General features: G+C 35.0%; 2 protein-coding genes across 6 annotated transcripts in view; one reads left to right on the forward strand and one right to left on the reverse strand.

Annotated features, from left to right (window-relative positions):
- Nucleotides 1-1,282: 1,282 nt before the first annotated feature.
- LOC129271598 (uncharacterized) lies at nucleotides 1,283-5,386 on the forward strand. The gene is made up of 3 exons (XM_064106216.1): nucleotides 1,283-1,681; nucleotides 2,751-2,923; nucleotides 4,165-5,386. The coding sequence occupies exons 1-3, from the start codon at nucleotides 1,574-1,576 to the stop codon at nucleotides 4,253-4,255; spliced, it is 372 nt and encodes a 123-aa protein (XP_063962286.1). The 5' UTR covers nucleotides 1,283-1,573; the 3' UTR covers nucleotides 4,256-5,386.
- A 6,830-nt stretch (nucleotides 5,387-12,216) lies between these two features.
- The window catches only part of LOC129272036 (coiled-coil domain-containing protein 78-like), a 32,575-nt gene continuing 18,687 nt past the window's right edge, over nucleotides 12,217-26,104 (reverse strand). For 3 of the 5 annotated variants that reach the window (XM_064106217.1, XM_064106218.1, XM_064106220.1), the window contains exons 16-21: nucleotides 25,382-25,507; nucleotides 23,701-23,897; nucleotides 22,392-22,568; nucleotides 21,305-21,356; nucleotides 19,936-20,036; nucleotides 17,556-19,447 (exon numbers count right to left, since the gene is read on the reverse strand). In XM_064106217.1, coding sequence (XP_063962287.1) covers nucleotides 19,285-19,447; nucleotides 19,936-20,036; nucleotides 21,305-21,356; nucleotides 22,392-22,568; nucleotides 23,701-23,897; nucleotides 25,382-25,507 — 816 coding nt within the window. In that variant the 3' untranslated portion in view covers nucleotides 17,556-19,284. Of the gene's footprint in view, nucleotides 12,396-17,304; nucleotides 19,448-19,935; nucleotides 20,037-21,304; nucleotides 21,357-22,391; nucleotides 22,569-23,700; nucleotides 23,898-25,381; nucleotides 25,508-26,104 lie in introns of those variants that run through there. The other 2 variants (XR_010295009.1, XM_064106219.1) reach the window with 2 other exon arrangements.

Consider the following 26,104-nt stretch of genomic DNA (forward strand, 5'->3'; position numbering starts at 1 on the left):
GGGGGGGGGCAAGGGGGCACGTGCCCCGGGTGCCACTTTCAGGGGGGCGCCAAAAAAAGAAAAAGGGACGAAAAAAAGGGGGAAATTAAGAGAAAAGGCGAAGGAAGAAAATGTGCAGTAAAGGAATACGACTGAAAGTGATTAATATCCCCGTCTTATGCTATTACCATGGTTATGCAGTTTCCAACACTTTTAGAAAATAATAATAATAATAATAATGATAATAACAATAGACATTTATATAGCGCCATCTATCTAGATATATTCTATTCCGAGGCGCACAAGAAAAGAAAGAAAGTTTGGATGAGTGTCAAAGTGCCAATAACTAATACTGTTTGAAAAGATAAGACTTCAGTTTAGATTTGAAGGTCTCCAGTGATGGTATAATTCTTAAATTTAACGGCAAATTATTCCATAGAGAAGGTGCTGAGGCAGAGAAAGCTCGCGCACCATATGCTACACGTGTCTTAGGAGTATAAGAAGTTGCTGGTGTGATGATCTTAGGCTACGAGCTGGTGTATAAGGCATGACAAGGTCTTTGGTGCCAAACCATTTAATACTTTCCAAGTTAGAAGTATTTTAAATTCATATTTTAAATGAATATTGCATGTCTTTACCCAGGGATGAATATCTGTGCCAACTTTGATTCATGATATATATTCTTACTCTCTTCAAGAATTCCACCAAACAGTCCTTAAAATATTCATTTTTCAAACGTAAATATCATAACTTTTTATCTCTAGCCGCAGGTTGGTATTTTGATACGGTACTCTTCATTAATTCTTACAAACAGCTCTGAAATACATACAATTCAAAAGTACACAAGTGATGCGTTTCCCTGTACAACTAGCCTATGTACAATGCGCCTATAGTAACATACTAGTAGTACAGGGAAACGCATCACTTGTGTCATTCATTTGAGAATGATGACTGGCCTCGTCGAAAATTTGTGAACATCAGTCATTTGAATGATATACGAAGTTTAAATAATTCGAGTAAAATCATAACACAATTAGGACCTACTCACTTTGCTAAGTTCCCCACCCCCTTGACGGGCATCAAACCACTAGGAAGTAGTAAAATTTTACGGAATACTTAATTAGGCCGATCCTGGTCACAAAACTAAACTTGCATGTACTTTTGCATCGAAAGGACCAATAATATATGTTTATGCCGGTACTTTCTTACTGTCTTATGAGTCCGGTTGCCGATTAATTTAGAATTTGTGCAGGTAGGAGCCTATTATACGAGACAAGTGAGTGTATATCTCGACCCAACCAATAAAAAAGAATTGATCGCTCGAATGAGACAAGCTTGCTGAAATGTTGTGTCCTTAACATGCTCTTTCTACGATAAAGTGGCCAACTATTTGATTTTACCAGTATATTTTCTTTCGACATTCCGTCACTTCTCACAGTCCTTCCTTTAAACAAGATTAGTGAGCAACCTGCCTAAGTTTCGCTCTTTTGAGGCATTTCCCTATCACTTTCGTTGTACATCGTTTAGCCGTTGTAGCTAGGCGAGGGGAGAAAAGGAAGATTATATCAATAATTTCAGAATAATAATAAAGAAAATGCCTATTCTTGAGTTCGTCACAAACATTTCTTCCACATCATTGGCGGATGGATTTATGGACAGGACAGCAAAGTTTACAGCAGAGAGGCTTGGAACACCGTCAAAGGTGAGTTGATAAGAGTCCAGTTTCCCAAAATCCAACCTATTTTACAGGGATTAAGTATCTGTTACAAGCTACTAAAGTTGTTTTATGCTTGCATGACAGCAAATTCTTCATATAGATTGTGTATTTGTTTCATAATTAGTTTATGAAAAGTTAACCGGGCGCGTTTTCCCAATTTTTTTTCTCAAGATGTTTGTTTTGATGTCTCCATCATCACAGCGCCTGATGATGGTGGTTATATACCCCAATCTAATTGTATCATTTAAATTGGCTACAATATGAAGAGGGTGTTTTCTTTTATAACTTCTTTTTTTTTAAATTTAATGGTATTGTAAGGAAAAGAAATCATGTTTAACTTGAGATTAATCTATAGATTATAAGTATGTTTGTGTTTTATGATTATATTCAAAGAGATTTCTAGAACATGCAGACGATTCTATTCTGTATGACTATTCCCTTTGTAATAAAGTGTTAAAGAAATGCAGATTGATTATAGGTTTACTTTTGGAATAATCAATTACCGGTAGGAAGTAATTCCTTAAAAAGCTGTGTGCGCTATGAACGCCTAGCTTAGCCGGGTAATATAGGAGCGCCTTGAGCACCTAACAAGGTGGATATGTGCGCAATATAAATACCCTATATTATTATTATTATTATTAAATTGTGTATGTATGAATTCTGATTCAATTATGTTAAAGATTACATGTTATTCGTTATTTTCACAGGTTATTTATAATAAGAAAGTAATAAAATATGATTTAAAAACAAACAAAAAACAAGATTGATTATATATGTCCCATTGATAAAAAGATAGAAATCAACTTAATTAGTTTTTTTTTAGAATCTTCCAGAATTCTTGTTGATTTTGACCAATTTGTTGGTCATCAGTTCGGCATTGACATATTCACCAATATTCTCTTTCAGAGTGAATAGTATATACCCGCTGCCGGCGGTGGTCTTGAAAGTGGGGGGGGGGGGGGGGGGAGAACTGTCCCCAATAAAAATGCTCTTGTTGCCTCTATTCTGTTGAAAGAGTATGAAAATGTCAGAGTCTACTTTTATTATCACCCAGGCTGTTGTCGTGATGATCAACCACGCGGACATGTTTAGATTCAACAGCGACGAGCCGTGTATGCTGATCAAACTGGCATGCGTCGACGCTTTCAACGACCAGGAGAAAAATAGAGAGTTTAGCAAGGACTTCATCGACTACGCTGCAGCAGAATTTAATATACCTGCAGAAAGGTTTGTATATAGATGATCTTTGTCTATTTTCTCAATCATTCTTCTCTGAAAAAAATAGATGTTGGCCATGTGTCCAAAAGTCTCTTGTGAAAAAGCGTAATTTTTCCATTAAAAATAATATATATATATATATATATATATGTATATATATATATATATATATATATATATATATATATATATCAAACAAAAAATAATTTCTTCACTTTTATCGTATCAAACGATTTGGACTTTTTTGCCTTAAATGTAAAATAACTAAGCTTTATTATAAAATGCGAGTGGAATGGGGAAAATATAAAGTGTGGGACTTCTTTTCCCGGGATCGGCGCATATGCTCTAGCCTATTTAGTACACCTTTATTTGACAGAAAAAGAAGAGTACTTTAATCAGCTTAACAAATATTCGGTAAATTGAGGCAGAGAACAGAATGTGGGTGTCTGCTTTTATTTTCAAATAAGAAGATGATGAGATGATAAAGAGTTTAGATTTAATACTCAAAACCAGGCCTGGAAACCAGAGAACTTATTTATTATGTCAGCTATATCGTTGCGCTTGGTTCTCGAAATCATAAGTGAAACGGATTGCTTGCGTAGTTCACTTGACTTGCTTTTGTAAAATGATAAATAATATGTTTATTTTCCTTGCATTTAATCCGAAATATTTTTATTTCTGACTGCAAAAGTTACTTATCAACTGATTCGTACTGTGACATATCAGACATAACAGGGTGACGTAACAGTGCAATTATGATTATGTCTAACAGAACAACTGTAATTCACGTACCGGAATCTTACTGTATTCCAAGCAAATTATTATAATAAAAGAATAACAACAAAGGAAAAATGCAGACAGCCAATAATTCACACGTAGTCGGGGTATCGAGGAGAAGTCCCTTTTTACCAGTTTTTGAAATCATCCATGACGCAAATTTTGAAAATTAGGCGCGATTGTGTTGATGTTCTTGAAGTAATTGGGACAGCTATTTCTTGATCAACATTTATTATTCCCTAATGAACGAGCTTGACCCACTTCCAATAAGAGAAAAGATGACGATGTTGATGGTGAGGTGGTTGTGGTTATAATGATGATGGTGTGATGGTGGTAATGATGACGATAATGCTGGTGGCAATGATGTTAAGCATCATTATCGTCACCACCACTAACACCATCATCATCATCAAATTGATTCATTTTTTGTTACTCATTTATTCTTTCATTTTGTATTTTTTTTGCATGCGCAGAATAAACCTCTTGATGGAAAACCAGTCAGTATGGCGAATCGGTTTACCAGACGGCCGTCTCCTTGGCGACAGGATAAAAGGCGGGAAATAACAATGGAACATCAGACTATCAATAACAAGAGATAGAGCGTCTTGTATAAGAACAGAACACTGGCCATGATGGCAGATTCGAACTGAAAACTTTTTTCGGAGAAATTTTTTTAGAGAGAAATTGAGACCTCTCATTCCCTGAAGTATATGATTATTGTTAATTGCTGTATTTTATAGATTTATTTATTCTGATAATTACTCATTCATCAATTTCATATAACTTTTCATTTTTGCAGATTCATTTGTTTCATTTTTTTCATGTATTCAACTTATTCGCTTTTTTTAATTCTTATTATTTTCTTACTTATTGATTTATATGCACCCACATATATCTTATTTTATCATTTGCTCATGTTGCCTCAGTTTTTCTCTATCTACTTGCTATTTATTCCTGTTATTTCTGTATGTTCCGACTTCATAACTGGTCCAATGATGCAAACATATTTGCACATGCTGAAAAGCAATGATCATCGAATTTATCTACAATGTGTTTAAGTGTTGATAAGTATTAATTATTCTTTATCTATTCATTTATTTATTCAGTGCTTTTTATTATACCTACATGTAGAAGCTTCGCGTTTATGCACGTTTATTATCTTTAGCACTTAATAGTTGGCTGGCAGGGTCCTGCCTTTATATTTAACTCCTCCCCATTCCAATATTCATGATTGTTTTAATATGTCACCTTGAAATACATTTCGTTCATTACCCGAACACTTTAGCATATTGATGGGTGTCATATTGGCAATATAGGCTAGGAATATCTGGCTATTAAGCCCAAGGATGAATTCATCAGTTTATCTTCTATAAATTGCCAGGTATAGGACTAATTGATAGATAATATACTTGAAATAGGATTATCGTTATTGGTTGACTGGAGCTATAGATTGCATTTTCGTTGAATTATGTGATGAGTGATATCCAGTGGATATATTATATGTCACCAGACTATAGATCACAGGTACGATTCCCGCCGAGGGGGGGTGATCACCTCCTGCATCACCACCCCTGATCTTCCATTGATAAGATATAAGATGATAAAGATGTGTAAGATATTAATGTTTCATTAATTGAATTACATTTTAATGTATTCAGTGATCTACAAATAAACATGTAAAACATTGGATTTACACTGACCGAACATGAGGGTTCATTCATTGAAGTACAGCTATTTCAACATTATTTATTATTTCATTCCCATTTTCTGGCACCATGACTTACAATTTGCGACATGAAATATAATTTAAAGGACAATTCCACCCCAACTGAAAGTTTATTTGAATAAAAAGAGAAAAATCCAACAAGCTTAACACTGAAAATTTCATTAAAATCGGATGTAAAATAAAAAAAGTTGATGACATTTTTAAACTTTTGCTTATATTCACAAAACAGTTATATGCACATCCTGGTCTGTATGGAAATGAGGGGATTGATGACGTCATCCACTCACTATTTCTTTTGTATTCTATTAAATGAAACATTCAAATTTTACTCTCATTGTCATGTGAGAGAAAGTTTTATTCCTCCCCGAAAATGAAGAATTACCATTGTTTTAACATTTTATGGTTCATTCAAGTTAGTCCTTATTGTGAAATTGGTAAAACTTGAAATGTTTAATTCAAACAATAAAAAAAAAAAATAATGAAGGACATCATCAACTCTCTCATTTGCATGTTGTTGAGTTGTGCATATAACTGTTTTGTGAAAAATAAGCGAATTTTTAAAATGTCATAACCTTCTTATTTTTCACCCGATTTTGATGAAATTTTCAGCATCATGCTTGTTGAATTTTTCTCTATTGATTCAAATCAACATTTTCCTGGGGTGGACTTGACCTTTAAATGTTTGATTAACACAAGTGTTTTTTTTTGCAGTGCAGTCAAACAGAAAATTTATTGCACGAGAAGGAACAATTTCTTTCTAATCCCAAAGCCTGTTCTGGTATTTTGGGAATAATATACTTTTTTGGCACGCATAGATATGTGCTAAAGAAACATGTAAGCTTTAAAGTAGAGCTGCATTTGTAGGGAATATAACTTAAACCTGATAACTATACTTGTGATCTACCATGCAATTCATTTTTTTACTATTTGCACACGATTGTAGGTCTATCATTTATATGGCAGATTACGCAAAATTGACACTATTATGAGGCTAAGAGAAAGAGAGAAAAAAATAGTGAACCGTACAAGAATGATGAGATAAATAGAACCAAGAATGATAATGGAGACATTAACACAAACAGATAGAGAGGGATGGATGGAAGAGAGATAAAAGAGAGAGATAGAGAAAGTGAGAGGAGAGGGAGAGGTGGTGTGTGTGTGCACACATGTAATAATATTTTAGCCTGGGACGAAAGTGTGACACTCTGCTATCACACTGGGGACGTTTTTTTTTTAAGGAGACAGTCTCCATTTTTAGCCTTTCAAATGACTGTAAATGAAGTTAGATGGCGCTTAAATACCTAGATAATGGCCCAAAATTTGCATGCATTTGTATGCTGTTTAATATATGGAAGTGTGAGTTCCCACTTGTATGTGGTTAAAAGATTGTATGTTGTGTGTTTTTTTACCATCCTGTATGACAGCATTTACAAACATGTAAGTGTAGTGAAAAGTAAACAACAAATATTTTAATTAAAATTTACCCGTTGGATCCTGATTGATATTATGTTTGCATTATGGAGCCAGACAACATCCCATTCCAAGGAGTTAAGATGAAATCTCATGAACCTTTACTGATTTTAGAACTGATAAAAGATGAACAAAGAATTGAATATATCACCAAGAAAAACACTAAAAACTAAAATATCTAAGAGCGAAGTATCAAAGATACTTAAGATGTATAAACTTTATTTCAAAAATCTTCTCAAGATGCTTACATATAAAAATGTTCATATCTGATATAATTATCTACATTATGTACATATAATACATGTCATACAATATATTTTATCTGAGATGAAAGACTAATAAAAACAAAAAAATTGTCCCCCCTCAAGCTCTACTTTACATATCTTTTTATTCCCCTTCCCCAGCTTCCCTTTATGAAATTACATTAGAGCTGGGTGGGAAAAACAAAAAACAAAAGTGTTTTCTGAGAGTATTCTGATTATTAGTTTTACCCTAAATCATGAAATAAATGTCATATACAATATTTCATCTTAGTAGAAAATACAAAAAATGTATATGTTATAAAAAAAGACTTTCAGCATAAAATTGTGTTATGTGACGACATAAAGTCCTGCATTTAGAAGGGAAAGTACAGTCTCTACATATATTATCTCTTTTACAATCACATACCTGTTGATTCTGAAAGCAAAAAAAAAAAAAAATTACTACAAAATTTCAGAAAATTTGAACATTCTTCAATTTCCTAATCAATACTAAAGACTTTTTCACAGAAATAGGAACGCACAAGTTGAAATGGATTTTCCCCCCTAAATAGGAATGTTCCTATAGACCAAATGCATATGACGTCATAATAAGAGGATATAGGAATACATATAAATGGAGTTGTCAGAGATGCGCCAGCAGCAGATCACCAACGCATGCAAGGAAATGGCTTCAGCCTCTAAGATGACGGCGTGATGAAGTCAGCACATAAGGTCTATTTAATAAGAACACTTGGCAGGTATGTGATCACCATTAAAGGGGAATGAAACCTTTGGAAAAAGTAGGCTTGTGTCGATATAGAAAAATCAAAGAATAAGAACAAAGAAAGTTTGAGAAAGATCGGACAAATAATGAGAAAGTTATGAGCATTTGAATATTGCAATCACTAATGCTATGGAGATCCTCCCATTGGCAATGCGACAAGGATGTGTGATGTCACATGTGAACAACTTTCCCTTTGATGGACTGTAAAATACCCCCAAAATGTTTGTTTTTGCTCTTTTTTATGGTGATACAAACTCTTTATCCATGATGTATTCTTTAAAAATCTGTATTACATGCCCTCCTATAGAAAGAACACGTGATCTACTGATAGATGTGATAAAAGAGGCAGTTTAAGTGAAATATATACTTAAGAAATGGGGAGAGTTGTTCACAAGTGACATCACACATCTTTGTCGCATTGCCAATATGAGGATCTCCATAGCATTAGTGATCGCAATATTCAAATGCTCATAACTTTCTCATTATTTGTCCGAATTTTCTCAAACTTTCGTTGATCTGTTTCTTTGATTTTTCTGTTTTCACACAAGCTACCTTGTTCCAAAGATTTCATTCTCCTTTAACACCAATCTCTGAGACTTGGACAGACTTTTAAGTAAAATGAAGTAGTAACACAACAATATCAATATAAGTATAAATTTGACTCTTCTTGTATCAAATAAAAGATATCATGGACGGAAAATGCATTTTTCATAATAAGAAACAAATCTAAACACATTTTGCAATGATTCATATTGCTATCTTTTTATACATGAAAACAGCACATCTCATACGAGATACATCTGTCAAGAACAGAAAATAGGGTTTGGAGATGAAACAAAAAAACTAGACAAAACCAACCACACTTTTTATGTTTTGTTCAACTATCAATATTGATCTTATATTCTGAGTTACAACTCGATGGCCCGAATTCACAAAGGTGGTTTTGAAAACCCACAGTTGAATCCATGGTTTACGCAGATTTCCTGTATAGATTACGCTTATTTGACCGCGTATCGGGCGCGTGTATAAAAAATGTCCAAACCTGATGCGCGCTTTTGTCACAGTGCGCCAATTTGACCCCTGTTACCATGGTTAGATACACTGTTTTATTCATGAGTCCACTGTTTGAAGAGTGGACTGGACTCATGAATAAAAACATTGGACTAATGAATAAAATAGCGTGGATAACCACGGCAACAGGCGTCAATTTGGCGCACTGTGACAAAAGCGTGAATCAGCATTGGACATTTTTTATATACGCGCTAAAATAAGCATATAATTTATACAGGAAATCTGCATAAACCATAGACTCAACCGTGGGTTTTCAAAACCACCTTTGTGAATTCGGGCCCAAATGTCAATGTTACAGAGCAGCCAACCTTTAAAAGTAAAAAGTAAAGTAGTAATCAAGAAGCTCAAAAGTCATAATTTTGACATAAGTCATAATTTCATATGTGCCACCCGGTATTATTAATTTCTTTGAAGAGGTAATATAAAGAACAGATTCCTTAAACAGAAATGAATCCTCTTTCTTTAAGGCTCAGATTCAGAATCATATCTGGTAATCTCTCTTTTGCGTAAATCTAAGTGGGAAAAAACACAAGATCAAGTCAGTATTTAAACGTGTAAAGATAACATTCAGAGGGATGTGAACAAAGATACTCAATCACGCGAATAATGAGCATTATCGGCCGCCTTCAGACAAGTTCACCACTGCCCAATGTACTACTATATAGTATTAATGTTAACATACTATTTGCCCTCAAAAGAGTAATAATTAAGGTCAAAAGCATAATGGCATAATTTGACATGAAAATTCTAATAATTATGACTTTTTTCTTAATAGTTGGCAGCTCTGAATGTACAGTTTCGTACATGTATAACAAAAACGGTGACAAACCCAAGGCAACAGACGGGTGTCTCATTTTCAAAGCTACGAAAGAAAGGCTGGTGACCCTTTCTTGAGCTAAATAATCTATCCCTACGTAGCTGACTCAGCACCTAAGAACATGTTCCTAATGATTGTAAAGTCATGAGTAACTTTAAGAATCGCTTGATGAAACACTCTACTGAACAAAGTTCTAGACATAGTATTTTAGTGGTTTTGATTCCACATCACCATCCTTAAATCCCCAGGCCCGTATTCTGAAGTCGGGTTTAATTAAAACTCTGGTTTAAGTTGTGGTTTAAATATGGAAAGCCAGTTGTTACATAAATCTCTAACAGTAGAGGTTCAATGTATCAGCTCATTTGACTCCACAAACTTTATTAACTGCCTAGGAAGGATAAGTATGGCAGTTGTCTTCACCATTACATAATTAGTAAAGAGCACAGTAAACATGAGAAGCATTCACTGTAAACAAAATTTTGAAACGTTTGGCTTCCCATAATTTTAGCATAGAGTTAGACCATGATCTAAGTTAAACCCGACTTCAGAATAAGGGCCCCAATGTTTTGTTAAAGCTGGAATTGAAGAATCTGGGGACTGTAACACAAGGCTCAGCAATTGATCTTACAGTTGATCATTACATTTGATCCATGACTTCATGGTTCAAACTCGGTAGACATACACACTGATCCAAAAACCTCCACGGATATCTCCCGGGGGGGGGGGGGGGACTCAGTATACAATGCATAGTGGGTATGTGCCGCGGAGGGGACCCCCATTTTTACACTAAAATTTCTGTTCCAAGGCATAGCATTTTTGTCTTATTGAGAAAAAGAACAAAGAGAGTCGCTCCAAAGCATAGCATTTTCTTCTCATCGAGAAAAAAGAAGAAAGAAATTCGCTCCAAAGCTTCGCATATTTTCCGTTACGCCGTTCCGGTCGGAATTTTGGTGAAAAGCGGCCGCAGAGCGTTGTCCGACCATCGCCTCTAGCGCGCCCGGCAGTCGTCGGGCTAGCTGCATGCACATTCCATAGGGATGCAAACGCACTCACACGCAGGCGACCCGTTCCGAGGACCCTCCTTTTTACAACAAGCCCGCTCCAAGGCCCCCGTTTTTTGTCTCGCCCGCGGCACATACCTACTACTTTTTTGGTCGAGTGCCCCCCCCCCCCGGGGGATATCTTAAGAAGAAACCCATCACACTATGTATAAACTAGCTCATCAATTATGTGAAGCTCATCCGGCATCTCGCAACGAAATTTAACACAATTTTGATTTCAGCCCAGTTGACACTGTAGTGAATTACATTGGTGACATAAATTGAGGATATAGAATTGAAATTGATGAAGAAATGACAAAAATTGCATTTTTTGTGATCTATGAATAAATTTCATATAAATTAAGCATAAATAATTTTCTAGTCACAATTTCTAAACTCTGTGTAGAACCTTGGTGAACCTCATGTAGCTCTCAGATGGACCAAAATTAAAGAAGAAGTGGAATTTTCTGTGATTTATGAATAAATTTTGCATAAATTGGTATAAATAATTTTCTACTGAAAATTTCAAAATTCTATGCAGAAGTTTGGTGAACCTTATGAAGTTCTACCAGATGGAAGAAAAAAAAAATCAAAATCGGTCGACAGCTAAAGAAGAAGCATTTTATCTGAATTTTTAAAAATACGCATAAATTAGCATATTTTATGAGCTTCAAAATTCTGTGTAGAAGTTTTGAATCCCCCACCTAATGCTATCATATAAAGCAAACAGAATTGAAATCGGACCTGAAATGATGAAGAAGGAGCATTATGAAATTCAGTCAACAAATAAAGAAGAGGCATTTTCTGTGATTTATGAATTTTGCATAAATTAGCATAAATAATTTTCTACTCCAAATTTAAAAATTATGTGTAGAAGTTTGGTGAATCTCATGAGGCTCTACCAGATGGAAAAAACAAATCAAAATCGGTCAACAAATAAAGAAGAAGCATTTTATGTGAATTTTTAAAAATATGCATAAATTAGCATAAAAATTGTTCTCGTCAAAAATTTCAAAATTCTGTATAGAAGTTTGGTGAACCCCATAAAGCTCTACCAGATGGAAGCAAAAAATTCAAAATCGGTCAATGAATAAAGAAGCATTTTTTGTGAATTTTGAAAAATGCGCATAAATTAGCATATTTAATGAGTTTCAAAATTCTGTGTAGAAGATTTGAGTCCCCCACCTAGTGCTATCATATAAAGCAAACAGAATTGAAATCGGACTTGAAATGAAAAAGAAGCATTTTGAAATTGTGGACGGAAGACAGACGACGCCACGCCACGGCATAAGCTCATCTGGCCCTTCGGGCCGGATGAGCTAAAAATGGTAGAATTTCATTTTTTTCAACCTCACCAGGGCCCCGTCTTATGAAGAGTTACGATTGATCCGATAAATCTCAAAAATATGGAAATCCAACAATGTCATAATTTTTCTTTGGAAATTTGTTTGATGTCCTTTGAAAACAAAGAGAAGCATACTGAATTGACAAGAAAACAGATAATGTATGGATATACATCATTTCTAGTAATTATTTTGAACAAACATTTTAGATGTTGGAGGGCGCCATTTTCCATGGGATGAGACAGTAGCCATGTGATAATGGTGATCTAAATTTCCACCAAAATTCTGACAGAGAGAAGATTCTGGCGGTAAGCAAAGTATTTTTCTGTCGATTGATGATCTGTGGCAGTGATTGAGTAGTAATGGGACCTATAAGACAGTTAGACACTCCTGAAAAGAATAACCCCAAGCTGACGGCCCCAAGGAAAGTTATCGTGCAAGATTCTGACGCGACTCATGCCAACGCCCCAGGGGAGGTTTCGGCGGCGGCGTCTGCAGGGGAGATGCTGGTCGGTACGGCCAAGCACAGTGTTGGTGAGATGAAATCTGACCCACCTCCGCATTGGTTCAGTAGTTTTGTTGATCGATTTGAGTCTCGCTTCACTCGTTTGGAACAGCGCATGGAGTTACTTCTTCTGGAGAGATTAGATGAAGTGAGCCTGAAAGTGTCTGAGAATGAGGAGAAAATCTCTGCATGTGCCATTCAACTTGATGATGTAGTGGCAGAAGTGAAAAAGCTCAAATAAGAGAGAGAAGACATGATTGCCAAGATAGACGATTTAGAGAACAGATCTCGTCGTAATAACCTTGTTTTTCATGGTGTGCCGGAAAGCCCTAGAGAAAGCTGTATCGAAGTACTGCATGATTTCCTCCATGGATTTGTGGGCTTATCTCCAGAAGAGTCTACATTTGAGAGATGTCACCGTACACCAACATCAAAGCGCTCATACCCAGATCAGAAGCCAAATCCAAGGGTCATACATGCGGCCTTCACATCATATACCATAAAGGAGCGAGTTCGTAAGGCATGCATCGCTAAATTGAAGGAGAATATGGGAAAGAAGATCTTTGTATCTGAAGATTTTTCTAAATGTGTTTTGCAAAAGCGGAGAAACAAGTTGGATCTCATCAAGCGCTTGAGAGATGAGGGGAAGAGGCCTTTCTTCCTCTACCCGGACAGGGTGGGCTTCAGAGCTCGAGATGGAAAGTTGCACATCGTTGGTTGACTTAACACGTTATAGTGTATTACTGTTTTTATTTTTTTTACTTCATCAGAAACTTTGAAAGAGATGTAAACTGATGTTGATTTTTATTTTGTATCTTTTCGTTGTCATGAGTGTAATATCACTCCCCAAGGCTGTATACTTTAATTTTTTTTTTACTTTCATCCATTGTAACTGCACTCCAGTGATCTTTAGGAATAGTATTTGATCGACATCACTTCATCTGTGTCTACTCTCTAGTCAGTCTTTTGGTGCCTTCATGTACATGTACTGTTTTGTTCTCAGTTGGTTTAGGTTATTTAATAGCACTCATACACAGGGCTGTGTTTTTTATTTGAAGCCCTTTGTTCGATCTTGTGCTTGCCTTGCTTTTTTTTTTCCATGTTTAATAATATGTATTTATTTATTTTTATTTTTATTCTTATTTTTTAACGTCCTTTTCGGTAATGGCAGATTGCATAACATTCATGTACCTTTTCTTCTTTGTGCTATGTTGTATTCCATATGGTGGTGATGGTTTTGGAATTGGGTGTATCTTAAAAAATAATGTTTATTAAGCTCAGTTCGTTTAATTGTAGGGGGCTACAGGAATATGTTAACAGGAAAAAAGTTTTTCATTTCTTGCGTTCTCTTAAATCTGATATTGCATTTCTCCAGGAAACCCATTGTGATATTAATGATGAACACTTGTGGAAAACCCAGTGGGATGAAATAGCTTTTTTTGCTAGTTTTGCATCGAATAGTAGAGGTGTGGCCATTCTCATAAGAAACTCGTTAAATACAAATATTAAATCCATCTTTAAGGATCCTCATGGGAGATTTTTTATTATAAATGCCATAATAAATGAACTCCCTCTCACTTTAGTAAATGTTTATGGACCAAATAACGATGACCCAGATTTTTTATTAAGAGTGTTTGCAGAGCTTGAAAAATTTGATAATGAATTTATAATAGTAGGCGGTGATTTTAACACAGTTGTTGATGACATTGATTATCAGGGTTCTAGAGATCACCATTCAAATATTAAAACTAGTGAAATGCTTTCTGTATTAATATGGCTTATGTGATGTGTGGAGATCTTTCCATCCAGGCTTGAAAAAATACACTCGACATCAAAAGTCCCCTAGAGTATTATCCAGATTAGATTTCATTTTAGTTTTAAATAACTTTTTTGATAATTGCAAGAAATCACAGATTTTACCAGGGATCCAGTCAGATCACTCAATTGTTTCTGTTGATTTTAATGATAATCAACCAGTGAAAGGTAAAGGTTATTGGAAACTCAATACCCATTATTTACACTTTGATACTGAATTTATCAATTTAGTTAAGGATATTAAGGAATTAAAAATTATTCATCAAGACTCCCAATGTAACAACAACATTATTTGGGATACTTTTAAATGTTTCATTACAGGAGTTTGTATAGAATACTCAACCCGTATGAAAAAACAAAGAAATTCAGAAAAAATAAATTATTGGCTGATATTGATAAAATTAAGATACAATTATCAAATAATGTATATGTAGCTGGTGACCCCTTGTTCTCACAATTGGAGGAACTTGAAGATAAATTGGATAAGATATACGAGTTTGAAACTAAAGGTTTGATTATCAGATTTAAAGTTAGATGGTTAGAAGAAGGTGAGAAAAGTAGCAAATATTTTTGTAATTTGGAAAACAGATCCTGGCAGAGGAAAAATATAAATAGGCTTAATGATAATGAGGAAAATTTGATCACTAATTCCACAAAGATCTTAGAAAGTATACATGATTTTTATGCCAAGTTATATTCATTACCAGATGATAATTCAGGCATAGATGATGATGATCTTAATGGGGCAATTTTTGCTAATATTTCAGTTCCAAAACTTTCTGAGGATGATAAGAAGTTCATGGAAACACCTCTTACCAAAAGTGAATTGTATAATGCAGTTAAAGCAATGAAAATGAACAAAACTCCAGGGTTAGATGGCCTGCCAGTTGAATTTTACATTGTATTTTGGAATGATATATGCGATATTTTAATTGATTCCTTCCAATTTTCATTAAAGAATGGTGTTATGTCGTCTTCTCAACGAAATGGAGTTATAACCCTTCTCCCTAAAAAAGATAAAGATCCTTTGTTCTTAAAGAATTATCGACCTATCACATTATTAACCACAGATTACAAAATTCTAGCCAAATGTATAGCAACTCGTTTGAAGCGTTCTTTACACACCCTTATACACAATGCCCAATCTGGTTTTATGAAGGGAAGAAATATTGGTCATAATATTCGTTTTATTTTGGACATTATTGAATATACAGATTTTAATGATATCCCTGGAACTATTTTGTTACTCGATATCGAGAAAGCATTTAATAGTGTTTCTCATAATTTTCTATTTCAAACTTTGAAACAATTTAATTTTGGCGCAAATTTTATTGATTCAATAAAAACCTTGTATTCTTCTCGTCAAAGCTATGTTTTGAATAATGGTTTCTTAACTAATCGTATTTCTATGAGGAGAGGAATTTTTCAGGGTTGCCCAATTTCCCCATATTTGTTTTTATTGGTTATTGAGATAATGGCTCTTTCTATTTGTCAAAATGATCAAATTAAAGGTATCCCCTTGCAAATCGATTCTGAAGTTAAAATCTCTTTATTTGCAGACGATTCAGTTTGTTATCTAGATGGCTCAAATAATTCATTTTCCAAACTCTTTGATGTTTTGTCAAATTTTGGTAAATACTCTGGTTGTAAAATAAACTTTAGTAAAACAGAGGCGGTCTGGATTGGATCTAAAAAAGGATGCCAAAATTTTCCTTATTCTAACCAGGGTGTTTCATGAAAAACTACAATTTAAATGTCTAGGTGTACACTTCTCATTAAACTTAAGTCTCTTGTATTGTTTGAATTACAAAGAGAGATTGAAAAAAATAGAAAATACTGTAAATTGTTGGCGGATGAGAAATCTCTCTTTAATAGGCAAAACTTGTGTAATCAAAACTCTTGTATTGCCACAATTGATTTATCTTTTCTCAGTTCTTTGTATAAAAATACCTCACTCCTTTTTCACAGAGTTGAACAAGAATTTTTACAAGTTTATTTGGAGTGGAGGTAGGGATAGAGTGCAGAGAAAAGTTGTGTAATGAGTATAGAAATGCTGGTCTTAAAATGATTGATCCCTTTTTATTCGCCATTTCCCAGAAATTGACTTGGGTTAAAAACCTTCTTGATGATAATTTTGATGCCCCCTGGAAAAAAATTGAGTTGACCTTTTTGGAAAAGTTTAATCAAGATGTTTATCTTTTGTGGAAATGTAATGCGCCAGAGTGTGTTTTGAACTCTCTTGGCAATATTCAGTTGGCTGATTTTTTACGTTTATGGTATTTATACAGAGAAGAAGCCACTAAGGAATTTTATGGTCACAAATTCTCAGAACTAAGTGCATGTCAGTCATTATGGTATAACAAATTAATTCGTTCAAAATCAAATCCTTAGTCTTATTATGAAGCATGGTTTAATAAAAACATCCTTACAATTTCAGATTTGTTTAATCCTCCTTTTCCCGGACATAAACTTTTCGAAGAGTTGGTACTTGATTTTTGTATATCCTTGAGAGATAGAAGAAAGTTTAACTTTTTGATGAAAAATATCCGAGAGCTGGCTGGTGGAATTTGATGTTGACATTGTTGGTGTTCATGATACTATTGTGTTTAATTTGTTACAATACAAAAAAGTTCCTAAGAGTGTTTACAACATCCTACTTAGCCCCCATGTTCCAATCAAGAAATATGCATACTGGAATAATTTATTGTTACCTGTTGATATTAGCTGGGAGAAGATTCATTACACTAATTTCTTTTGTACTATTGACACTAAATTAAGGTCTTTTTATTTTAAAATTTTTCATAAAACTATTGCAGTCAACAGTTTCCTATTTAAGATCAAGAGGAAAGATTCTCCTGACTGCTATTTCTGTGGAAAGAAGGAGGAAACCTTAATCCATATGTTCTGTGAATGTGAAAAGATTACTCCTATTTGGCATAACCTTATCACTGTTATCTCACACAAATTGAAATCGAACTTGTCTGTAACTAACTTTGAAACGCTTTTTGGCATCAGCACTGACAGATTTCTTTCATATTTATTTTTACTTTTGAAATATCACATTTATTCCTGCAAGTTTAGAAATATTCTTCCAAATTTTATTTCATTTAAATCTGTTGTTAAAAAACAAAAAGAAATTGAATATCCTTTAGCTAAAAAGAAAAATAAACTGCATAGTCATTTTAAGAAATGGCGTTTTGAACTTTAAGTATACTTTACAGCTAGTGGCCATGCTCCATTATTTCCTCTAAATTACAGAATTCTCTTGTAGAATTGTCCATGCCAACCTCTGTATTTATTCCTGTGACCCACGATTCTGATTCTGATTTTTTTACAGATTGCTGGTACCTATATTGTTCCCCTTACCTAATCATCTCTAAGTTAAAATCCATACTGCCACTGTATTATAATATAGTGATTATTGTTTGTACATTATTTTTATATGAAGAAAACCATGTTTATCTTTGAACTGTTATCTTTCAATGCATAGTACGATGTAAGAATGTGCTGCTTGATTTGTCCGTATATTATATACATACATGTTTGTACTTTCAAGGGCGACCTCCGAGACTTAATTTATGCAAGCGTATTCTGGAGAGTGTTTGACCTCCTGACCTTTTTCTCGAACTTGCAAAGTGTTTCCAAATTTATGAGATTGATGGTCCATATTTGGCAGGATCTCGGATTGGATGGAGCCACGTGGCTGAGGGTTTCCTCCCCTTTTCTTTATGTGAGCGTGTGTGTGTGTGTGTGTCGTATGCAAGATGGGGGGCAAAGATATTTGTGTTTGTACGGGGATAAGGTTCTAATTTGCGTGTGTACGAGTGAGAGGGAGAGAGAGAGAGAGGGAATTGGGGCGGGGGATCCTTCAGCTGCTTGTCCTCATTCTAGTCTGATTTCTTTATTTTGGCTTCTGTTCTCCTTTTTTTTAGGGCGGTCTTTTTTGTTTCTATCTCGGCGCTTCCCTCTTGAAAACTTTTAGATAATTATAATCTTATATCTGCCTTTTTTTATTGTAATGTTTCATGATTTTATGCTTTTTCATCATACAAATCATTTGTAAATGTTGTGATTGTTATGATTTATTTCAATAAAAACTTAAAAAAAAAAAAAAAATGTTGACATTGCTGGCTTTCCATAGTTGCGATCAATCAGATCAATCGCAACTCTTTGTAAGATGGGCCCCAGGGTTGCCACCAAGGATGGTAAAGTGGTCAAGATTTTATCATTCAATAGTTTACCACAGGGTTCAGGTGGAGAACTAACAAGTAGATTTTCAGAGCTTACTAAAAGTATAATTTTCATTTTACAATAACTAGTTGGTTTTTAGGGCCCCAAACAGTAAAGATATAATGTTCATATAATTTTCTTAGTCAGTGGGGTAATTCAATGCTGGGCAGGCAAGTGTGTTAGTACTGCATTGAGATTTGGTTTGGAGAGTTTGAGGGGCGGAGGATTCTAACTAGCGCCAACCATCACAGAGACAACACTGTACTTTGTCGTGTCGGTGCAGAAATGCCCTTATGCAATGCACTTATGCGCGCTGCTAAGGGTGTTTTTGCATGCATGTGATGCGTGAAAGTGTGGTGTTTAAGGGTATTCTTGCACCAACACGACAACTTACCCTTCCCCTCGAGTCTGACCTGAGGAATATTTCATGACAAAAATATTCACTGACTATTGTTATAAGCTACTAGAAATCTTGAACTCTGATTGGCTGAGAGAAAATTAGTCAGTGGAATCCACCAGCTGAACTCTTCATGAAATGCATTTAAGAAAATCATATTTCGGGGAGGGTGCGGTACTTGCGGATGGATTGGGGTACGTGGGCGAGCCGGGGGTCCCTCCATCTTGAATGTCCATAATCGTCGGTCAATCCAAGCAAGTCCAACTGGTCATCCATTCCGAGCTGTCTCCTGAGTCTTCTGATCTCATCTTTGTATCTAATCAAAATAAATTGAATTCAGAGTTGATACTGAATAACTGAACACATTCCAATAGTTTATTTATTCCACAAGAGAGGGCTTGTGAAAGTGTAAGTGGGTCAAACAAATTTTCATTAGTTTTATAGAAGCAATTTTCTTAAAGAATATTTCCAACATGCATATAATTTCATTAGTGTTTAAATCTATTAACCTTATTTCTGTCATAATCATTATCATTATTATCATTGTTTTTTTTTTTTGGGGGGGGGGGTATTTCTTTAAACCTAGTCTAATATATATTTACATGTATGGTTATGATATTGTGAATGAACTAATATTCGAAATGGATCACAAGTATGTATAATTCAACAAAAGAAAGAAGTAAAAGAATACTTGTAATAAAAAGGGGAAAAATGTTTATTCAAAACATGACCTTGAATCATACAAATTCCGTTACATGCATATACCACACATTATCTATATCATGACATACATGTAAATCTTACCTTGCCATATGAGTTTGTATGTAATCTTGACATTCGTTGAGTTGTTCTTCTAAGACGGAATTGTTGGCAAGGAGATTGGCCCTCTCTGCTTCAAGTTCATTCTGCAAAATGAGAATAGAAATACAAATAATGATATTTTTCTTTTATATAGCAATTAAATACATCAGAATGATGTCTCAAAGTTCTTTGCAGATATATCATTACAACGGTCATCAGATCCAGGATTGCCTGCACTTTCTCCACTCCCTTGGGAGAAATATCTCAAGTAACCAAGTAATATGTCTCATAGGTCTATCAGTCTGGACTAACTAAGGCCATGGTCTTATTCTGTATTAAAATGATGGAACACCAAAAATTTCAAAATTGTATTTACATCATAATGTTTCCTATCTGACTTGGCTCTTTCCCCATGTTTTATCGTTGAATAGATCTGTTTCAGTAACTATTTCCAATCATTTTATGAATGATTTGAGGGTCAAATGAGCTTTTAGAGATAACTGTAACCATAGGCTTTCCATAGTAAAACCATAACTTTATAACATAATTTACATTAAACCAGGTGGGTGTTTCATAAAGCTGTTTGTAAGTTAAGAGCAACTTTAAGAACAACTGGTGATCCTTTATGCACTAAATATTCATCAATGAACAGTTAGTGGTGACTATCATTTACCACAGAGTTCAGAATGTGGGCCATAGTCATAGTGTTCAATATGCAGTCAGATTTGCCTATTTAGGTTACTATAAATTAAGAAACAGAAATGTGACTACGATGGCCAGGTAGCATACCTATACAGGTTGTAAAATACATTTCTTTTTCGACCTTCAAATAATGTTACATCAACATAAATATGTGACCTTTCTATTGATTCGAAATAAAAAAAATATTCTCCATTAACACAATACAATTATTCTAATAATTTCTACAACATACATAATTTTTGCATGGTTGACAAAATACAAGGAAACTCCAGCATGTATCCTTTCTATAAAGGTTCTATTCTATAACAGGCATTTCATACTCTATTGAGACAAATGTAATAGCGGATTTGAAAAAAATTGAGAGCATCAAAATTGATTACAAAATAAAATCATTTCACGCTATTGAAGAGTGACTGTATTCTGATCTTCCATATATACAAGTGGAAGGATTAAACATGCAACTTTGTAATTACGTAGAACTTCAGTTGTTTCTTGACCAATTGACAGTCAAATTCTTGGATACCTGTAGTTTCAGGCCATATTTTTTTGTTCTGCATGTTATGAGTTTGGATAAATCCTAAATTTGGCGTTAAACAGTCAAGCTCTAGTTCTTTGCTAACTACAAGTTGAATGGTCAATTTATGATTTTGTGAAAGAAATAGAAACCTACCTGCGTCTTGAGAAATTCATCCTTCAGAGATTTCCAGTGTTCATCAGAAGATCTATTTATATAAAAAAAAGGAATAAAAATCTTAAATTCCAGTATTAAAGTCTATGGGAGATGAAATTCATAAAAGGGTGATTATTTTTCGTTCTAATCGGTCTGCCTAATTAATTTAGGGTTTAATTTAGTTGTTAAATGGTCTGTAATTATTTCCATCGAAAAAAAAACAATAAAAAACAAAAGATGAAAAAACAAAGAAATACATAAGAAATTCTAAAAACAAAGAAATACATAAGGAAAAAATTGGCTTTCACAATTTTTCTGTGTGGAAACCTTTTATTACAAAGATGAGATCTGCAAAAAAAGAAGAAAATTTGAAGTGAAATTGGGTGTTAAATATGCAAACAATGTTTTCATGAATAAATTTGCATATTTTATTCATAATAAATAAAAAAATAATTATTTTCAGATTTTTTTTAAACACCATCTTGTAGTTTATGTGGTAAGGAATGTGTGTGCCAAATTTTGGCATGATCGCGCGAACGGTGGCCGAGATCAGAAGGGGGGCCATCATGACCCCCCTCCCCCGGTCCTCAATAGATCTCAAATAGCCCAGTCCTTATAGGGTTAAAGGGTGGGTAAGGGGCAAGGGTTATGCTCCCCCCAAAGTCAGGACAATCAAATGGATTTCTTATGCCACCAATTTGATATCTCCTATAAGATGCAAGCACAGAAACAGCACCTAAAACAAACATGTCTATTTCTTCATGAAAACAAAAAGGATGTGATTGCAGACACCTGTAATGCCTGTACACACAGTCATTTCAAGTCATAACGTATGGACAAGCAAGGACAAAAACACCAGCATCGAAAAGTCAGAGCAAGCGCCATCACTGTGCCTACCCCACTGCCGGCTTTTGCTTGTCCACACTGCACCAGTCATTTTCAGGCGAAGACTTTTCTATTAAACCATCTTCGAACCCACAGGATTTGTTAAGCTGTGGTCGTCTTCGCAAGCGAAGGACGAACATCATCATCATCACTACCTGTACGCATCGTCATTCCAAGTCAACGACTCACACTGGTGACCTACCCTTCTCTTTTTATTTTGTTCAGTTCGGTTTCTGTTTCTCGGAGCTGTTTCATTACTTTGGTGAGTTCTCTCCTGTTGATGGACTCAACTTCTTCTGAATCCAACGTCAGTTGATCTTCATCAGGTCCCATGTCCATCCCAGGAAGGTTCTTCTCCTTCAACTGTTGTTTAAGGAGTCTATAGGGAGGAGAGAGAGAATTTAATAAGTGTTTTAACAATGAAAATTGTTTTACACAATACAATATTTGCAGATATACGTCCACTGAGGAAGTAGTCATGAACTCGCAAACAGAGTGGCATTGTTGCCTGAGCCCAGTCCATGCCTTTTAATCTGGTACAGATAGGATGCAGCACAGATAATACTTACAAAGGTATCATTGTTTAAAAGTTTTTCTTCTACTCACCTTTTCTGAGAAAAGTTTGTTATTTGCAGTTTAGAGTTGCCAACGATGAGGTGAAAATTATAATGAAATAATAGCAAGATGTGTTTTGAAGGTGAATTCAAAGTAGCTTCATCACACAGGGAACCAACTACCTTAGGTTCAATAGGCCCAATCTTGATAAACGTACATTTTCATAACACTATTGGAAATATATTGCAAATTTTAGTTAGAAAAAATAACAATAATAATATCTATTAAATCTTCATGTAGAAATAGGATTGCACTGCAATCCTATCATGCCTTGGAAAAATATTATGGTATCCGTGTTGTAAAGAGGAACATGAAATAATTCATAATTCTGGTGGGTGTATTTTGTAAGACCACATGATCAAAATGTTGCACACTGAATAAGAAACCAGGGGGGTGTTTCACAGGATTTAAGTGTGACTTATAGTCGCACTTAAATATCAGTTCTGCATTAGTCAGATCATGTGCACAGAACGCAACATCCATCTATAAGATGACGCATTAAATAACATGCGCACATTGGCCTTTAAGCATGACTCTAAGGGGGTGTTGCAAGAAAATATTTGCAATCAAACGCAAATATTCTGTTGCAATTTTACAATTAATTGATCACTTATATCTATGGTAAATCAGATTACACTCCTTTTTTCATGGAGCAGATTAGCAATCAATCACAAATTTACAATTAATTGCACGGCATATGCTTGATTTTGGGAACGAAAATAGACTTGCAATTGATCACAAGTTTCTTGCAATGCCCCATTAGTCACACTTAACTCTTTGTGAAATACCCCCCTGGAATTATTTCAGCAGTTTGGGCCATGAGCTGGTGCTTTTTTAAGTGGCAAATGCAAAATGACATTAATAGGGACCAATGCTCTTCCTGTATGTAGCCTCACCTATACTCTACAATGAGCTGTTGATGTTTCTTGGCTACCGCATCGGCAGTGCGTTTGTACTCCCTGGCTGCGTCGCTAAGCTGGGATTCCCTGGTGCGGTACGTCTGCTTCAGATCCTTCACCATGGCCGCTATCTGGCCGTTAAGACCGTCTCCCGTGTCTCTACCCGATGATCGCTGGGACTTATCAATGTGATCCTAACAGAAAAATAAGATTATCATCATTTTCATAATGAAAAAAAAAAGATATTTTTCTAAAACAAAGCTGAAAAGGACATCTTTTTCACTGTATTACTGTAAACGCTGTTATTTTCGCGGGATTAATTTTTCGCGCTTGGCGGCTTCAAAACATATTCGCAGGTTCTTGAATTCGCGCTGCACACTCCATAATCAAAAAGTCATGTCCTTTTTGCTCATCTGCGAATGGTTTTAATTAACATTTCAGCAACGAAATTGTATTTTCTGATCATAATTCTAGCTCTAAAGCGGCATAATTCAGCATTGTTTAGATCCAATCATGAGCTTTTGTGACATTTAGCGCAACTTTTCTTTGCGGGTCGGACATCGGGGAAGGCAAAACGGAGGCGCTGCTGGCCTGGTATGGACGGCCGAGCACCGGGTAAGGACCGGGGGAATTACGGCTATTCAAGGTGCATGGGATCAATCAACAAACGGGCAATCGACCCAACGTCTTCTTAAAAACTAAACAGATCTAAACACTCACCAATCAAACAGCAAAAGCAATTTATATTTCAACCAAAATCATAATTTAAATACCGATCTGCGACTGTTAAAAAAATGATCGTATTGCTTTGGAACAAATTCTCGCGATGCATATGATTTTGGAGCTCAAGCTTGCTTGCTTAAATGCCGCCCTCTATAGGTCAAATTATGCAATCTCTTTGCCAAAACGATACACGCAATTGAACCGCGGCTCAAAACTTGCATAAAAATAGATGCTCATAAATTCGCGCTTGCCGATCTTGCCGCGAAAATGTCCACACCGCGAAAATTTCCACTTTTACAGAAGTCTAGTAACATCTTAAACTATGGATGCTTTCTAGCTTCAGAAGCTACCTCCTGCGTCTTGACCCAATGACTTTTCAATGTGATCCTAAAAAAAAAAAATGCAAGAAATAAGATATTGATCTCAAACATGGATATAGTGGTCATCATTATCACTGTTTAGGTAGGTTGTACCTTTCACCATGGTTAGTTTTAAGTAGAAAACAATTAAATCGAGTCCACTCCTATATTTTTTTGCAATATGATCATTTGCAAAATTAAAACAAAGTTGATAAAATCTATGCCCTTTTTCGAATAAAAAAATTCAATGCTATCATTAGATTTAATCATCTGATTTTGTATGTAAATGTATCCACTTTTATACTTCTCTTCAGCATGGCAACAGTGGGCTGTAAAACCCTGGAATATCAAAATTAAAATAATTTGATGACAGCTTATGACAGCTATGACATAAGTGGCAACAATCTTTTGCCTAGATAGAGTTGTCTACAGGAATTAGGAAACTATTTTCAAACAATGTAAGGTTCTCATCATTGCAATAATTCTAATATACAGCTTTCTCAAGCTGTCCTTGATATGTTTAGTATTGAGGTTCAAGCTTTCAACACCCCAGATAAAATGTACATTCTTATTAAAGTAACAATTATCATTTTTACCGCAATATCTTGGAGGTACTTGACAAGCCTGGCTCTGACCTCCTCATTCTTCTCTTTCATCTGAAGCTGTAGTTTACTATTAGCCGACTGAAACTCCTTAGACTTGGATCGGAGCACCAGCAATTCCTGAAGATGAATTGTAAAAAAAAAAGAAAAAGATATGAATGCAGGATTTAATATACACTATGGCATCGATAAGTAGGTACATAACGTGTAAATAACAGTAAATTGCCACCTATATGTACATGTCTAGACAAAATACAGGGTTTTGGAAAATGTTTACACACACTGCAGTACAGGCGTATATGATCTGGGTAAATTTGAAAAATTCTTTGTTATTTCACATTGTATGAACTACCAATGTAAGCCATGGTGCCTATGAATCTTATTCAGAAGCAGTTCCATAAGAGTGTTATATTCATATTTTTTCTTAGACAAGTTGTCAAATCTGAAAACGTTCTCTGATGTTGACTGGCTGAGAAGCAAACTTCCTCTGGTAACTGTCAGATAAAACATTCCTTGTCTGATAAATTTCCAAAAAGTCCTTTCGCGAAACACTCCCCTGATGTCAGTTATTATGAATTGTTAATATGTTGACGTGTCATTGCAAGATCACACTTCTCATGACATAGAAATGCCCTTAAACAATCCGGAAATATACAGAACCAAGTCGCTTTTTAATGCTAATAATTGATAAGCAGTGCTCAGGATGTTCTTCCAGCA

The sequence above is a fragment of the Lytechinus pictus genome, chromosome 11 (assembly GCF_037042905.1).
Source record: "Lytechinus pictus isolate F3 Inbred chromosome 11, Lp3.0, whole genome shotgun sequence".
Lineage (NCBI taxonomy): Eukaryota > Metazoa > Echinodermata > Echinoidea > Temnopleuroida > Toxopneustidae > Lytechinus > Lytechinus pictus.